This window comes from Oncorhynchus kisutch, linkage group LG10 (genome assembly GCF_002021735.2).
Source record: "Oncorhynchus kisutch isolate 150728-3 linkage group LG10, Okis_V2, whole genome shotgun sequence".
Taxonomy (NCBI): Eukaryota; Metazoa; Chordata; class Actinopteri; order Salmoniformes; family Salmonidae; genus Oncorhynchus; species Oncorhynchus kisutch.
The window spans coordinates 68,876,892-68,895,112 of NC_034183.2; the positions used below are offsets into that span (position 1 = coordinate 68,876,892).

Sequence of the window (18,221 nt, forward strand, 5' to 3'; positions counted from 1 at the left end):
TACACAACAACACGGTCAAACACAGCCTGGAGACACAGAGATACACAACAACACAGTCAGACACAGCCTGGAGACACAGAGATACACAACAACACAGTCAAACACAGCCTGGAGACACAGAGATACACAACAACACAGTCAAACACAGCCTGGAGACACAGAGATACACAACAACACCGTCAAACACAGCCTGGAGACACAGAGATACACAACAACACAGTAAAACACAGCCTGGAGACACAGAGATACACAACAACACAGTCAAACACAGCCTGGAGACACAGAGATACACAACAACACAGTCAAACACAGCCTGGAGACACAGAGATACACAACAACACGGTCAAACACAGCCTGGAGACACAGAGATAAACAACAACACGGTCAGACACAGCCTGGAGACACAGAGATACACAACAACACAGTCAAACACAGCCTGGAGACACAGAGATACACAACATCACAGTCAAACACAGCCTGGAGACACAGAGATACACAACAACACAGTCAAACACAGCCTGGAGACACAGAGATACACAACAACACAGTCAAACACAGCCTGAAGACACAGAGATACAAAACAACACAGTCAGACACAGCCTGGAGACACAGAGATACAAAACAACACAGTCAAACACAGCCTGGAGACACAGAGATACACAACAACACAGTCAAACAAAGCCTGGAGACACAGAGATACACAACAACACAGTCAAACACAGCCTGGAGACACAGAGATACACAACAACACAGTCAGACACAGCCTGGAGACACAGAGATACACAACAACACAGTAAAACACAGCCTGGAGACACAGAGATACACAACAACACAGTCAAACACAGCCTGGAGACACAGAGATACACAACAACACAGTCAAACACAGCCTGGAGACACAGAGATACACAACAACACAGTCAAACACAGCCTGGAGACACAGAGATACACAACAACACAGTCAAACACAGCCTGGAGACACAGAGATACACAACAACACAGTCAAACACAGCCTGAAGACACAGAGATACAAAGCAAAACAGTCAGACACAGCCTGGAGACACAGAGATACAAAACAACACAGTCAAACACAGCCAGGAGACACAGAGATACACAACAACACAGTCAAACAAAGCCTGGAGACACAGAGATACACAACAACACAGTCAAACACAGCCTGGAGACACAGAGATACACAACAACACAGTCAGACACAGCCTGGAGACACAGAGATACACAACAACACAGTCAAACACAGCCTGGAGACACAGAGATACACAACAACACAGTCAAACACAGCCTCGAGACACAGAGATACACAACAACACAGTCAAACACAGCCTGGAGACACAGAGATACACAACAACACAGTCAGACACAGCCTGGAGACACAGAGATGCACAACAACACAGTCAAACAAAGCCTGGAGATACAGAGATACACAACAACACAGTCAAACACAGCCTGGAGACACAGAGATACACAACAACACAGTCAGACACAGCCTGGAGACACAGAGATACACAACAACACAGTCAGACACAGCCTGGAGACACAGAGATACATACAACACAGTCAGACACAGCCTGGAGACACAGAGATACACAACAACACAGTCAGACACAGCCTGGAGACACTGAGATACACAATCAAACAAAGGCACACAGCCTGGAGACACAGAGAGACACAACAACACAGTCAGACACAGCCTGGAGACACACAGATACACAATCAAACAAAGGCACACAGCCTGGAGACACAGATATACACAACAACACAGTCAGACACAGCCTGGAGACACAGAGATACACACAACACAGTCAGACACAGCCTGGAGACACTGAGATACACAGTCAAACAAAGGCACACAGCCTGGAGACACAGAGCTACACAACAACACAGTCAGACACAGCCTGGAGACACAGAGATACACAGTCAAACAAAGGCACACAGCCTGGAGACACAGAGATACACAACAACACAGTCAAACACAGCCTGGAGACACAGAGATACACAACAACACAGTCAAACACAGCCTGAAGACACAGAGATACACAACAACACAGTCAGACACAGCCTGGAGACACAGAGATACACAACAACACAGTCAAACACAGCCTGGAGACACAGAGATACACAACAACACAGTCAGACACAGCCTGGAGACACAGAGATACACAACAACACAGTCAAACACAGCCTGGAGACACAGAGATACACAACAACACAGTCAAACACAGCCTGGAGACACAGAGATACACAACAACACAGTCAAACACAGCCTGGAGACACAGAGACACACAACAACACAGTCAAACACAGCCTGGAGACACAGAGATACACAACAACACAGTCAGACACAGCCTGGAGACACAGAGATACACAACAACACAGTCAAACACAGCCTGGAGACACAGAGATACACAACAACACAGTCAAACACAGCCTGGAGACACAGAGATACACAACAACACAGTCAAACACAGCCTGGAGACACAGAGATACACAACAACACGGTCAAACACAGCCTGGAGACACAGAGATACACAACAACACAGTCAGACACAGCCTGGAGACACAGAGATACACAACAACACAGTCAAACACAGCCTGGAGACACAGAGATACACAACAACACAGTCAAACACAGCCTGGAGACACAGAGATACACAACAACACCGTCAAACACAGCCTGGAGACACAGAGATACACAACAACACAGTCAGACACAGCCTGGAGACACAGAGATACACAACAACACAGTAAAACACAGCCTGGAGACACAGAGATACACAACAACACAGTCAAACACAGCCTGGAGACACAGAGATACACAACAACACGGTCAAACACAGCCTGGAGACACAGAGATAAACAACAACACGGTCAGACACAGCCTGGAGACACAGAGATACACAACAACACAGTCAAACACAGCCTGGAGACACAGAGATACACAACATCACAGTCAAACACAGCCTGGAGACACAGAGATACACAACAACACAGTCAAACACAGCCTGGAGACACAGAGATACACAACAACACAGTCAAACACAGCCTGAAGACACAGAGATACAAAACAACACAGTCAGACACAGCCTGGAGACACAGAGATACAAAACAACACAGTCAAACACAGCCTGGAGACACAGAGATACACAACAACACAGTCAAACAAAGCCTGGAGACACAGAGATACACAACAACACAGTCAAACACAGCCTGGAGACACAGAGATACACAACAACACAGTCAGACACAGCCTGGAGACACAGAGATACACAACAACACAGTCAAACACAGCCTGGAGACACAGAGATACACAACAACACAGTCAAACACAGCCTGGAGACACAGAGATACACAACAACACAGTCAAACACAGCCTGGAGACACAGAGATACACAACAACACAGTCAAACACAGCCTGGAGACACAGAGATACACAACAACACAGTCAAACACAGCCTGGAGACACAGAGATACACAACAACACAGTCAAACACAGCCTGAAGACACAGAGATACAAAGCAAAACAGTCAGACACAGCCTGGAGACACAGAGATACAAAACAACACAGTCAAACACAGCCAGGAGACACAGAGATACACAACAACACAGTCAAACAAAGCCTGGAGACACAGAGATACACAACAACACAGTCAAACACAGCCTGGAGACACAGAGATACACAACAACACAGTCAGACACAGCCTGGAGACACAGAGATACACAACAACACAGTCAAACACAGCCTGGAGACACAGAGATACACAACAACACAGTCAAACACAGCCTCGAGACACAGAGATACACAACAACACAGTCAAACACAGCCTGGAGACACAGAGATACACAACAACACAGTCAGACACAGCCTGGAGACACAGAGATGCACAACAACACAGTCAAACAAAGCCTGGAGATACAGAGATACACAACAACACAGTCAAACACAGCCTGGAGACACAGAGATACACAACAACACAGTCAGACACAGCCTGGAGACACAGAGATACACAACAACACAGTCAGACACAGCCTGGAGACACAGAGATACATACAACACAGTCAGACACAGCCTGGAGACACAGAGATACACAACAACACAGTCAGACACAGCCTGGAGACACTGAGATACACAATCAAACAAAGGCACACAGCCTGGAGACACAGAGAGACACAACAACACAGTCAGACACAGCCTGGAGACACACAGATACACAATCAAACAAAGGCACACAGCCTGGAGACACAGATATACACAACAACACAGTCAGACACAGCCTGGAGACACAGAGATACACACAACACAGTCAGACACAGCCTGGAGACACTGAGATACACAGTCAAACAAAGGCACACAGCCTGGAGACACAGAGCTACACAACAACACAGTCAGACACAGCCTGGAGACACAGAGATACACAGTCAAACAAAGGCACACAGCCTGGAGACACAGAGATACACAACAACACAGTCAGACACAGCCTGGAGACACAGAGATACATACAACACAGTCAGACACAGCCTGGAGACATTGAGAGACACAACAACACAGTCAGACACAGCCTGGAGACACAGAGATACACAATCAAACAAAGGCACACAGCCTGGAGACACAGAGATACACAACAACACAGTCAGACACAGCCTGGAGACACAGAGAGACACAACAACACAGTCAGACACAGCCTGGAGACACAGAGATACACAATCAAACAAAGGCACACAGCCTGGAGACACAGAGATACACAACAACACAGTCAGACACAGCCTGGAGACACAGAGATACACACAACACAGTCAGACACAGCCTGGAGACACTGAGATACACAGTCAAACAAAGGCACACAGCCTGGAGACACAGAGATACACAACAACACAGTCAAACACAGCCTGGAGACACAGAGATACACAACAACACAGTCAAACACAGCCTGGAGACACAGAGATACACAACAACACAGTCAAACACAGCCTGGAGACACAGAGATACACAACAACACAGTCAAACACAGCCTGGAGACACAGAGATACACAACAACACAGTCAAACACAGCCTGGAGACACAGAGATACACAACAACACAGTCAAACACAGCCTGGAGACACAGAGATACACAACAACACAGTCAAACACAGCCTGGAGTTACAGAGATACACAACAACACAGTCAAACACAGCCTGGAGACACAGAGATACACAACAACACAGTCAAACAAAGCCTGGAGACACAGAGATACACAACAACACAGTCAGACACAGCCTGGAGACACAGAGATGCACAACAACACAGTCAAACACAGCCTGGAGACACAGAGATACACAACAACACAGTCAAACAAAGCCTGGAGACACAGAGATGCACAACAACACAGTCAAACAAAGCCTGGAGAGACAGAGATACACAACAACACAGTCAAACACAGCCTGGAGACACAGAGATGCACAACAACACAGTCAGACACAGCCTGGAGACACAGAGATGCACAACAACACAGTCAAACAAAGCCTGGAGATACAGAGATACACAACAACACAGTCAAACACAGCCTGGAGACACAGAGATACACAACGACACATTCAGACACAGCCTGGAGATACAGAGATACACAACAACACAGTCAAACACAGCCTGGAGACACAGAGATACACAACAACACAGTCAGACACAGCCTGGAGACACAGAGATACACAACAACACAGTCAGACACAGCCTGGAGACACAGAGATACATACAACACAGTCAGACACAGCCTGGAGACACAGAGATACACAACAACACAGTCAGACACAGCCTGGAGACACTGAGATACACAATCAAACAAAGGCACACAGCCTGGAGACACAGAGAGACACAACAACACAGTCAGACACAGCCTGGAGACACAGAGATACACAATCAAACAAAGGCACACAGCCTGGAGACACAGAGATACACAACAACACAGTCAGACACAGCCTGGAGACACAGAGATACACACAACACAGTCAGACACAGCCTGGAGACACTGAGATACACAGTCAAACAAAGGCACACAGCCTGGAGACACAGAGATACACAACAACACAGTCAGACACAGCCTGGAGACACAGAGATACACAGTCAAACAAAGGCACACAGCCTGGAGACACAGAGATACACAACAACACAGTCAGACACAGCCTGGAGACACAGAGATACATACAACACAGTCAGACACAGCCTGGAGACACAGAGAGACACAACAACACAGTCAGACACAGCCTGGAGACACAGAGATACACAATCAAACAAAGGCACACAGCCTGGAGACACAGAGATACACAACAACACAGTCAGACACAGCCTGGAGACACAGAGATACACACAACACAGTCAGACACAGCCTGGAGACACTGAGATACACAGTCAAACAAAGGCACACAGCCTGGAGACACAGAGATACACAACAACACAGTCAGACACAGCCTGAAGACACAGAGATACACAGTCAAACAAAGGCACACAGCCCATCTGTACGCGACTGGGGCAGATTTAAATAGAGGTTGACGATGAGACAAATAAGAGGTCCAACAGCCTGGACACTGTAAGGTCCTACCTGGGAGAAATGTTTATCAGAATGGTGGATGTGGTTGTTAACAGACAGTAATAAACGTGGTGAGAGTTGAACGTACCTTGAGCTTTGGAAGACGCTTGATAGTCTTCAGAGGTCGCAACACTCTCAGAACCCTCAGAGACTTGATTGTGCTGATGTCTTTCCCCTTACTGCTTCCCCTGATTCACACACACACACACACACACACACACACACACACACACACACACACACACACACACACACACACACACACACACACACACACACACACACACACACACACAAACAGTCAGAGAGGGAGGGGGCGGCACATGGAGGAAGCTGGCGTAGCCCCTCTTGGTTCAAATAGAAGAGAGAAGAAGTAGTAGGAGAGCATTCCTAGAAGGTAGCTGCTGAGTTCGCTCACTGACAGGAACTCAGATAGGGTTAGTTGACAAAGCATGCTGTATTATGACAGACTACTTCTACAAGGTTAAGTCGCACTGTACTTTCAGCTTTCTGTATGCTGTTACATGCTATATAAACATGGATTGTTCCATTCAAACTACTCTCAACAACTCCAGCACTGTGCAATGCATCATCCAACACTAAGCAAGGTGGCTGAACCCACGGACACATGCACTGAAAGACTGAAACAGTGCAGTCTACTCATGCTGCTTTGAAACCTATAGCTTCCCATGCTGTATTGACACCTTGTTCTCCATTGATAGCTCGAGGAATGGGGAACTTTTCTACACAGAGACACTAGCTTTACCATTCCCCTCCCGAAGCTGGTTTCATAGCATAGCCCAAACAGCATGACATTGTGTCTTGGTCTTTGGCAAAGACAAACATATTGTGCAGGCATTTCTGGACTGAAATGCCAAGCCAAACCTCTTTCTTTTTTTTAGAGGGGAGACTGTGGACATACTAACATGTGTGGGAGTGGACAGGATTCTCTCTGAGTATCAGGTCATAGAGAGAAGAGAGACTAGCCCTAGCACCTGGTTGGTGGAGGTAACCCTGTCCCAATTGCATATAAGATCTGAATGAATAACTAACTAGCTGGCTAGATAACTAGGTGACTAGCTGACTAACTAACAAACTAACTAACTTGCATCTCAGTGAGGAATGACTCCAGATTTCTCCCTGGGTCTTCCCTACTCAGCCTCAGGGGGTAAAAAGTCAGCTGTGACCTCTCCAAGGTCAGGGGTCATGGTGGGGGATGCCTGGGGTCTTCTAGAACCTCCTGCTGCAGCTGCAGCTGTTACACCAGATGTAAAGGCTCTTACTGGTGGCTGACTGTGTGTGTGTGTGTGTGTGTGTGTGTGTGTGTGTGTGTGTGTGTGTGTGTGTGTGTGTGTGTGTGTGTGTGTGTGTGTGTGTGTGTGTGTGTGTGTGTGTGTGTGTGTTTACACATCTGTTTCTGCACGTGTGTAGGTATGTGTGTGTGTTTATAAAATCTGCCTGCGATAGCGTGTGTGTGAGTGTTTGTTTGCATGGATGTGTATGTGTATGCCTGATCTCCATGAGCAGTATTTCCTAGGACTCACTGCCTCTCTCCGTTGTCTCCATCTGCTCTCTAGCTCCAGCATGACCAGCCCCCAGTACCTGTTGCTATTACTGCTGCTGTATCTATCACACTTCCCCCTTCTCTTCACTTGATTCACTTGGTTCACCTATTACTCTGCGTCCTCTGCTCTCTTCATTCTCATTGTCTGTTCTGAGTCACTTATGAGTTGCTTTAGACTTGGTCCAGACTCACACATGAACGATTCACATTTGATTCATGTTGAATTCACTTGAGTCGTATGTTAGTCAGAGCTGTTCCACAGAGAGAGCAGGGTGAAGGACAGAGAGAGAGAGAGAAAGAGAGAGATAAAGACACGTGGGCGACAGTGAGAGAGAAAGAGATAAAGACACGTGGGCGACAGTGAGAGAGAAAGAGATAAAGACACGTGGGCGACAGTGAGAGAGAAAGAGATAAAGACACGTGGGCGACAGTGAGAGAGAAAGAGATAAAGACACGTGGGCGACAGTGAGGACGGACAGATTTTAAAAAGAAAGAGAGGAAAGCCGTGTGATCGGAAGGACAAGCAGTCAGAGTGCAGCAGAAGAGAAAGAGAGAGAACACAACTTTACCCGCTACTGCTCCTGTTGTTCCGGAACGGAGAGATCAGAGAGGGTCAGAGACAGAGAGACAGAGGAGAGAGAGAGAGAGAGAGAGAGAGAGAGAGAAGGAGAGAAAATGTGACAAAGGGAAAAGGACGGGTTTGAAGGAGGAAAAACATCCATATGAGAGACAGAGAAACAGAAAAACAGAGTGCAAGGCCTGCGTTTTGTTAGATCCTTCCCCTCTCACATACACACATATCTTCAACCTCACATACACACTCCTAGCTACCTGTCTGTTTGTCTGTCATATCTTCAACCTCCATGACATACACACTCCTAGCTACCTGTCTGTTTGTCTGTCATATCTTCAACCTCCATGACATACACACTCCTAGCTAACTGTCTGTTTGTCTGTCATACCTTCAACCTCCCCAACATACACACTCCTAGCTACCTGTCTGTTTGTCTGTCATATCTTCAACCTCCATGACATACACACTCCTAGCTACCTGTCTGTTTGTCTGTCATATCTTCAACCTCCCCAACATACACACTCCTAGCTACCTGTCTGTTTGTCTGTCATATCTTCAACCTCCCCTACATACACACTCCTAGCTACCTGTCTGTTTGTCTGTCATATCTTCAACCTCCCCAACATACACACTCCTAGCTACCTGTCTGTTTGTCTGTCATATCTTCAACCTCCCCAACATACACACTCCTAGCTACCTGTCTGTTTGTCTGTCATACCTTCAACCTCCCCAACATACACACTCCTAGCTACCTGTCTGTTTGTCTGTCATATCTTCAACCTCCCCTACATACACACTCCTAGCTACCTGTCTGTTTGTCTGTCATATCTTCAACCTCCCCAACATACACACTCCTAGCTACCTGTCTGTTTGTCTGTCATATCTTCAACCTCCCCAACATACACACTCCTAGCTACCTGTCTGTTTGTCTGTCATATCTTCAACCTCCCCAACATACACACTCCTAGCTACCTGTCTGTTTGTCTGTCATATCTTCAACCTCCCCAACATACACACTCCTAGCTACCTGTCTGTTTGTCTGTCATATCTTCAACCTCCATGACATACACACTCCTAGCTACCTGTCTGTTTGTCTGTCATATCTTCAACCTTCCCAACATACACACTCCTAGCTACCTGTCTGTTTGTCTGTCATATCTTCAACCTCCATGACATACACACTCCTAGCTACCTGTCTGTTTGTCTGTCATATTTTCAACCTCCATGACATACACACTCCTAACTACCTGTCTGTTTAACCGGTCATATCTTCAACCTCCCCAACATACACACTCCTAGCTACCTGTCTGTTTGTCTGTCATACCTTCAACCTCCCCAACATACACACTCCTAGCTACCTGTCTGTTTGTCTGTCATATCTTCAACCTCCATGACATACACACTCCTAGCTACCTGTCTGTTTGTCTGTCATATCTTCAACCTCCCCAACATACACACTCCTAGCTACCTGTCTGTTTGTCTGTCATATCTTCAACCTCCCCAACATACACACTCCTAGCTACCTGTCTGTTTGTCTGTCATATCTTCAACCTCCCCAACATACACACTCCTAGCTAACTGTCTGTTTGTCTGTCATATCTTCAACCTCCCCAACATACACACTCCTAGCTACCTGTCTGTTTGTCTGTCATATCTTCAACCTCCATGACATACACACTCCTAGCTAACTGTCTGTTTGTCTGTCATATCTTCAACCTCCATGACATACACTCCTAGCTAAGTGTCTGTTTGTCTGTCATATTTGAAGCCCATTATCACACACACACACACACACACACACACACACACACACACACACACACACACACACACACACACACACACACACACACACACACATACAGAGAGAAAACACATAACTGGGACACAGCACCAAACTAGTGCCACCATTGACGCTTAACATCAATGATGCTTTAACAATTCATATTTGAAGCCCATTATCACACACACACACACACACACACACACACACACACACACACACACACACACACACACACACACACACACACACACACACACACACACACACACACACACACACACACATACAGAGAGAAAACACATAACTGGGACACAGCACCAAACTAGTGCCACCATTGACGCTTAACATCAATGATGCTTTAACAATTCCATAGGATCAACTGAGGGGAACATCCATGTTAGTAACCATAGTAACCAATATCAAACCACTTCCCTTCCAGTCATCTGATTGGTCCACTAGTGTAGGCTTGTACCAGTTTCGGCCTATCACTGTCCTGCCTTGGGAAGGGCATTATGTTCAGGCACAGCGGTTCTTCTATTTATTTGAGAGGCATGCAGGACGACGGCACGAGCCCAGATACCACCGATCATCAAGCCAGACAGTGGATGCCAGAGTAATTAGATCAAAGTCGTGATACAGATCTCCAATGGGAGTACTCGTTCTATCTGCAATGCTGCTTGATTTCGACCAATTGAATAAGGGCACTATCTTTATCTGTTACAGTCTGCTTTGGCCCTGTGAGTTTCACTGTTATCTGACTGATCTATCAGCGTCTCTGTCTGTCTGTCTGACTGATCTATCAGAGTCTCTGTCTGTCTGACTAATCTATCACAATCTCTCTCTGTCTGTCTTGTTGTCTCTCTGACTGAACTATCAGAGTATCAGTCTCTCTGACTGATCTATCAGAGTCTGTCTGTCTGTCTGTCTGTCTGTCTTTGTCTTGCTGTCTCTCTGACTGATCTATCAGAGTATCAGTCTCTCTGACTAATCTATCAGTCTCTGTCTCTGACTAATCTATCAGTCTCTATCTTTCTGACTAATTTATCAGAGTCTGACTATTTTACTAATCTATCAGTCTCTGTCTCTCTGACTAATCTATCAGGGTCTCTGTCTCTCTGACTAATCGATCAGGGTCTCTGTCTCTCTGACTAATCTATCAGAGTCTCTGTCTCTCGTACTAATCTATCAGAGTATCTGACTATCTGACTAATCTATCAAAGTCTCTGACTATTTTACTAATCTATCAGTCTCTGTCTCTCTGTCTCTCTGACTAATCTATCAGAGTCTCTGTCTCTCTGACACTAATCTATCAGAGTCTGTCTCTCTGACTAATCTATCAGAGTCTCTGTCTCTCTGACTAATCTATCAGAGTCTCTGTCTCTCTGACTAATCTATCAGAGTCTCTGTCTCTCGGACTAATCTATCAGAGTATCTGACTAATCTATCAGTCTCTGTCTCTCTGACTAATCTATCAGTCTCTGTCTCTAAGACTAATCTATCAGAGTCTCTGTCACTCTGACTAATCTATCAGAGTCTCTGACTCTCTGACTAATCTATCAGAGTCTCTGACTATCTGACTAATCTATCAGAGTCTCTGACTATCTGACTAATCTATCAGTCTCTGTCTCTCTGACTAATCTATCAGTCTCTGTCTATCTGACTAATCTATCAGTGTCTCTGACTATTTTACTAATCTATCAGTATCTGTCTCTCTGACTAATCTATCAGAGTATCTGTCTCTCTGACTAATCTATCAGAGTCTCTGTCTCTCTGACTAATCTATCAGAATCTCTGTCTCTCTGACTAATCTATCAGTCTCTGTCTAATCTATCAGAGTCTCTGACTATTTTACTAATCTATCAGTCTCTGTCTCTCTGACTAATCTATCAGTCTATGTCTATCTGAATAATCTATCAGAGTCTCTGTCTCTCTGACTAATCTATCCGAGTCTCTGACTATCTGACTAATCTATCAGAGTCTCTCTCTCTCTGACTAATCTATCAGTTTCTGTCTCTCAGACTAATCTATCAGAGTCTCTCTCTATCTGACTAATCTATCAGAGTCTCTGACTATCTGACTAATCTATCAGTCTCTGTCTATCTGACGAATCTATCATATTCTCTGTCTCTCTGACTAATCTATCAGAGTCTCTGACTATCTGACTGATCTATCAGTCTCTGTCACTGACTAATCTATCAGAGTCTCTGTCTCTCTGACTAATCTATCAGAGTCTCTGTCTCTCTGACTAATCTATCAGAGTCTCTGTCACTCTGACTAATCTATCAGAGTCTCTGTCTCTCTGACTAATCTATCAGAGTCTCTGTCACTCTGACTAATCTAACAGAGTCTCTGACTATCTGACTAATCTATCAGAGTCTCTGTCTCTCTGACTAATCTATCAGTCTCTGTCTATCTCACTAATCTATCAGTCTCTGATTATTTGACTAATCTATTAGTCTCTGTCTCTCTGACTAATCTATCAGAGTCTCTGTCTCTCTGACTAATCTATCAGAGTCTCTGTCTCTCTGACTATTCTATCAGAGTCTCTGTCTCTCTGACTAATCTATCAGAGTCTCTGACTATCTGACTAATCTATCAGTCTCTGTCTATCTGACTAATCTATCAGAGTCTCTGACTATTTTACTAATCTATCAGTCTCTGTCTCTCTGACTAATCTATCAGAGTCTTTGACTCTCTGACTAATCTATCAGAGTCTCTTTCTCTCTGACTAATCTATCAGTCTCTGTCTCTCAGACGAATCTATCAGAGTATCTGTCTCTCTGACTAATCTATAAGAGTCTCTGTCTCTCTGACTAATCTATCAGAGTCTCTGTCTCTCTGACTAATCTATCAGAGTCTCTGACTATCTGACTGATCTATCAGTCTCTGTCACTCTGACTAATCTATCAGAGTCTCTGTCTCTCTGACTAATCTATCAGTCTCTGTCTATCTGACTAATCTATCAGAGTCTCTGTCTCTCTGGCTAATCTATCAGAGTATCTGACTATCTGACTAATCTTTCAGAATCTGATCTGTCTGTCTGTCTGTCTGTCTGGACCTTTGTCAAACATTCCATTATACCTTCAGACTAAAAACGCAGGCCTAACACAGAAAGTGAAACACATGAACATAAATATACACTCAGATAAACACATATATACAGTATGCAACACATACATGCAGAAAGATACACATATATATAGATGCAACACACATATATACATACAGAAAGACACATATATACATGAAATACTCCAACACACACACACACACACACACACACACACACACACACACTTGACAGTGGCACACACATACACACACACACACACACACACTTGACAGTGGCACACACATACACACATAACATAACATGGCAGGATCAGGGGGTCAGTCCCACAGACAGGGGGTGCCACTGCCACCCTGGAGTTGTCCCTAGACACTGATCTAGGATCAAATTCGTTTTTACCAGCCTAACGGGCAAGGTTAGGATTTGTGGGTGGACAATCTGGTCTTAGATCTGTGGTTTGATGCAAATTCTACCTTGAGTGTCCAAATATTCCTACAAATCATATTTTCCTTCATCTCCTTCACATGACTGCAGATGTGAAATGATTGGATAGGCAATTGTAATGATGCTAATGCTAGCTGGGCAATGCTAACATTCTGTGAACCTATCCAGTTGGAGATCAGGAAAAAGGAGTGAGGAGGGGAAGGAGGAATGTAAAAGGGATTGGTGAACAGTGTGTTTCTCTCCACAGGAGCAGAGTAAAGGAGTGAGGGATGGAGTGAGGGATGGAGGGAGGGAGGGAGGGGGGAAGGAAGGAGGGAGTATTCTGCAAGCACATCCAGGTATCATTTTCTATCTTTCTCCCTTAAAGGAGAAGAAAACTGCATGCCCACTGTAACGGTAATCTGTAACCCCACTCTTTGGAGGGGAAGCAAAGGGTTAAGCAATGGGAGCTAGTGTTAGGGCCTAGGGAGTAAGGGTGGAAGAAAGGGACCTTCCCTGAGGAGGTATTAGACATGCTTGGGAAGATACCAGGCGGAGTGATTTCTGTTTGCGAAACACGCAACACCCCTATCAGCTAATGAATGATCATATACTCTGAGCTATGATAGGTTCTTCATATGCATTACAGAAATGACTGTTAGTTATAGCCATTCCCATTCTTAGATGCATGTATATGGACCTCAAGTATGTATGCATGCCTACGTGCACATCATCCTCATACCCTGCTTTCCTTTAGGGTTGGGCTTTCGATTCCATTTTGATTCAGTCAATTCAGATGATCCGTTGAAATGGAATGAATGGTTTTGAAAATATCCCAGTATTTTCTTTGAAGGGGTTCAACATTTCAAATTCAATTCCTGAATTGAGTGAATCAAAATGCCCTGGTCGCCATGTTTTTCCATTGTTCAATGATCCACCTGTATAAGGGGACTGGGTTAGCGTGGAAAGACTCACATCAATACTGTCAGAATAACTCATGCACTATGTGTTCAGGTAGCATGTACAATAATCAACTCACCAGCCTTAACCAATGACTTCATATCATGCAACTATGTATAAAATCATTGTAAAATCATATTCTAGGTCTAAATCAACCAGCCTAGAGAAATCTTGGACACCATTTCAGGCGCCACGGTATACGATAAGAAGTCTGGATCATGAAAAAGCTCCTAATTCTAGCACAGTCCAAAAACAACCATTTTAAGCCTACCCACATTTTAGCATCACACCCAACCCAACCATTCCCTTTAGTCTGTTGATCTATCCTGTGTCGGTCCAGGTAGTCACATTAAGACTCAACATCTCTTTTCAAGAGGGTCAATGTATCAATGTACTATTCCAAGAACTACACCTCTCTTCACTCAACCCCACCTGCTCCCACCCCCACTCCAGCCCTAACACCCTTGTCTCAACCTTAACCCTCTTCTTTTTTACCCCATCCTGATCCCGGCTACAACCCCAGCACTTCTCTTTCCCCACACCCCCAACTCCCGTTTCATTTAGCCTTAGACCCAACACTTGACTTTCCCCACACCCCCAACTCCCGTTCCATTTAGCCTTAGACCCAACACTTGTCTTTCCCCAGACCCCCAGCTCCCGTTCCATTTAGCCTTAGACCCAACACTTGTCTTTCCCCACACCCCCAACTCCCGTTCCATTTAGCCTTAGACCCAGAACTTCTCTTTCCCCAGACCCCAGCTCCCGTTCCATTTAGCCTTAGACCCAACACTTCTCTTTCCCCACACCCCCAGCTCCCGTTCCATTTAGCCTTAGACCCAACACTTCTCTTTCCCCAGACCCCCAGCTTCCGTTCCATTTAGCCTTAGACCCAGAACTTCCCCCATCCTAAACCTTTATTTCATTAAAGCACCCTTCTTCATCCCACACCAAGCTCCAGCCCCAGCGATAGTACCAGCTTCATCACCAGCCATAGCACCTGTCCCACTCCCAGCCCAAGCTCAGGCAGTGGCGTGCAGAAGAAGGAAGCTGAAATACCTGCTCCGTAGGAGGGGTGGAGGAGGGGTGCAGCTCAGGCCCCTCAGCTCCAGAACCGCCCGGGACACTAAAGGGTTACAGGTGCCTGGGGTGGTCCTCACACCCACGGGAGATAAGGGGGAGGAGAGGAGCGAGAGAGGGGGGCATAGTGGACGTTGGGAGAGAAAGGGTGGAGGGGGATAGTGTTGGACCGCAGGGGGGAGAAGTAGAAACGAGGAGCGAGGGAGGCAGGTGAGATGGGGAGCGGGATAAAGGACAGGAGGAGAGGAAAGGGGTTGACTCTGGTGAACGATGATTGAAAGGGGCATTGGGAAATGGTAGTGCCAGTAGCCTGGGGAGTTGGATGCTATGGGAAGGATGTGGGAAGGTTGTTGATCGAGTGAGACAGAGCAAGACAGAGGAGCTAAGACTGAGACAGAGTGAGACAGGAGAGAGAGAGTATGGGAGTGTGAACATGAGACAGAACAAGAGCATGGGATATAAAGAGACGAGATAGTGACAGAAGAGAGAGTGACAGAAGAGAGAGCGATAGAGGAGAGAGAGAGAGTGGGGCTTTGCTCCAGGGCTCCTGTGAGGCTGTCTGCGCAGTGACGTTGTGACCCCTTGCAAGGACAGCAGAGAGAGGGGCAGAGAGGAGAGGAGAGAGAGGGGGAGATTGGGGAGAGGAGGAGATGGGGCAGCAGGCAGGACAAGAGAGAGAGTTGGGGGAGAGGAGATGACGGGGCAGGAGGGTAACTTACGTGAAGGCGAAGGCCACCAGAGCACCACTAACCACTATAAAGTCCAGGATGTTCCACAGGTCACGGAAATAGGAGCCCTGGTGCAACACCAGGCCCAGATCCACCATCTGAGAGAAAGGTGTGGGGGGATGGAGAGAGAGAGGAGGAAGAGGGGGAGAGAGAGAGAAAGTGAAAGAGAGTGGGGGGGGGGCGTTAGAGTGAGGGCGACAGAGAGAGTGGATATGTTTTGTTATTGATTGTCTCACATCAAAAAATTACAAGTATAGCTAGAGTGAAATAGATTCAGAATTACCTTAATCAACATCTCAAAGGTGAACACTCCCGTAAACACATAGTCAAAGTAGCGCAGAACCTGCATAAAGGGAGAGAGAGGACACAGAGTTAGCAGACGTAAAGTAGAAGCTCGCTAATAGTTCAGTTAGCATGGAGGGTAAAGTAGAAGTTAGCTATAATAGCTAAGTTGGCATGGAGGGTAAAGTAGAAGTTAGCTATAATAGCTAAGTTAGCATTGAGGGTAAAGTAGAAGTTAGCTAAATAGCTAAGTTAGCATGGAGGGTAAAGTAGAAGCTAGCTAAACTAGCTAGGTTAGCCCAGAGGGTAAAGTAAAAGTTAGCTAATAGCTAAGTTAGCATGGAGAGTAAATATAAGCTAATACGGACATGGAGCTAGCATTGAGTGTCTCACATTGTTGCGAGGTGATTCTGGCCAGACGGGGTCTTCTGCTGCCAAGGCGATACTGCTCATAGCGATGGTAGACAGGATTCCAAACTCAAAGAATTTCAGAGTCACAATGTAGTGGCATAGTCTCCGGAACCTGATCACACACAGACACAAACAAGCATGCACGTACACACACACACACACGCACGCACGCACGCACGCACGCACGCACGCACACACACACACACACACACACACACACACACACACACACACACACACAAGCACACACACACAGAGACAGACACACACATTGCAACAAACACAAAAAATGCATCATTAATATAATTAATAATGAATATACGTGTGTGTGTGATTGTGTGTGTGCGTGCGTGATTGCGTGTGTGTGATTGTGTGTGTGTGATTGTGTGTGTGCATGCATGTGCCCACATACGGATTGGTGGTAGAGAGGATGAACATGGAGCTATAGGGAGGCATTGGTTTGGGTCCATCTTCATCACCCTTCTCATCATCATCATCATCCTTATCCTCCTTCTTAGGCAGAGGCTCCGTGTTAGCATTCTTATTGACTGGAGGGATGCAAGAAAGAGAGGGAGGAGAGAGAGAGACAGAGGGGGAGGGAGGGGGTGGATAGGAGAGGAAAGGACAGGGAAGAATGAAGGGAAGAAACAAGAATTCAGAAATAGCATGGCATGTGTGGCTGTTTCTCAATGTTTTGACTGAAGATGTGACCTGATAAACCTTGGTCATACACAGTCTCCCTCCATCCCCCTCCCCTCCTCTTTCTTCCCTCTCT

At 45.9% G+C, this 18,221-nt stretch overlaps 1 protein-coding gene across 18 annotated transcripts in view; it reads right to left on the reverse strand.

Annotated features, from left to right (window-relative positions):
* The window catches only part of LOC109880125 (voltage-dependent P/Q-type calcium channel subunit alpha-1A), a 106,731-nt gene that overhangs the window by 68,575 nt on the left and 19,935 nt on the right, over positions 1-18,221 (reverse strand). For 14 of the 18 annotated variants that reach the window (XM_031834955.1, XM_031834949.1, XM_031834941.1 and 11 more), the window contains 6 exons: positions 17,859-17,994; positions 17,429-17,558; positions 17,037-17,096; positions 16,745-16,851; positions 8,705-8,716; positions 6,660-6,759 (listed from right to left, as the gene is read on the reverse strand). In XM_031834955.1, coding sequence (XP_031690815.1) covers positions 6,660-6,759; positions 8,705-8,716; positions 16,745-16,851; positions 17,037-17,096; positions 17,429-17,558; positions 17,859-17,994 — 545 coding nt within the window. The remainder of the gene's footprint in view (positions 1-6,659; positions 6,760-8,704; positions 8,717-16,744; positions 16,852-17,036; positions 17,097-17,428; positions 17,559-17,858; positions 17,995-18,221) is intronic. The other 4 variants (XM_031834953.1, XM_031834952.1, XM_031834951.1 and 1 more) reach the window with 1 other exon arrangement.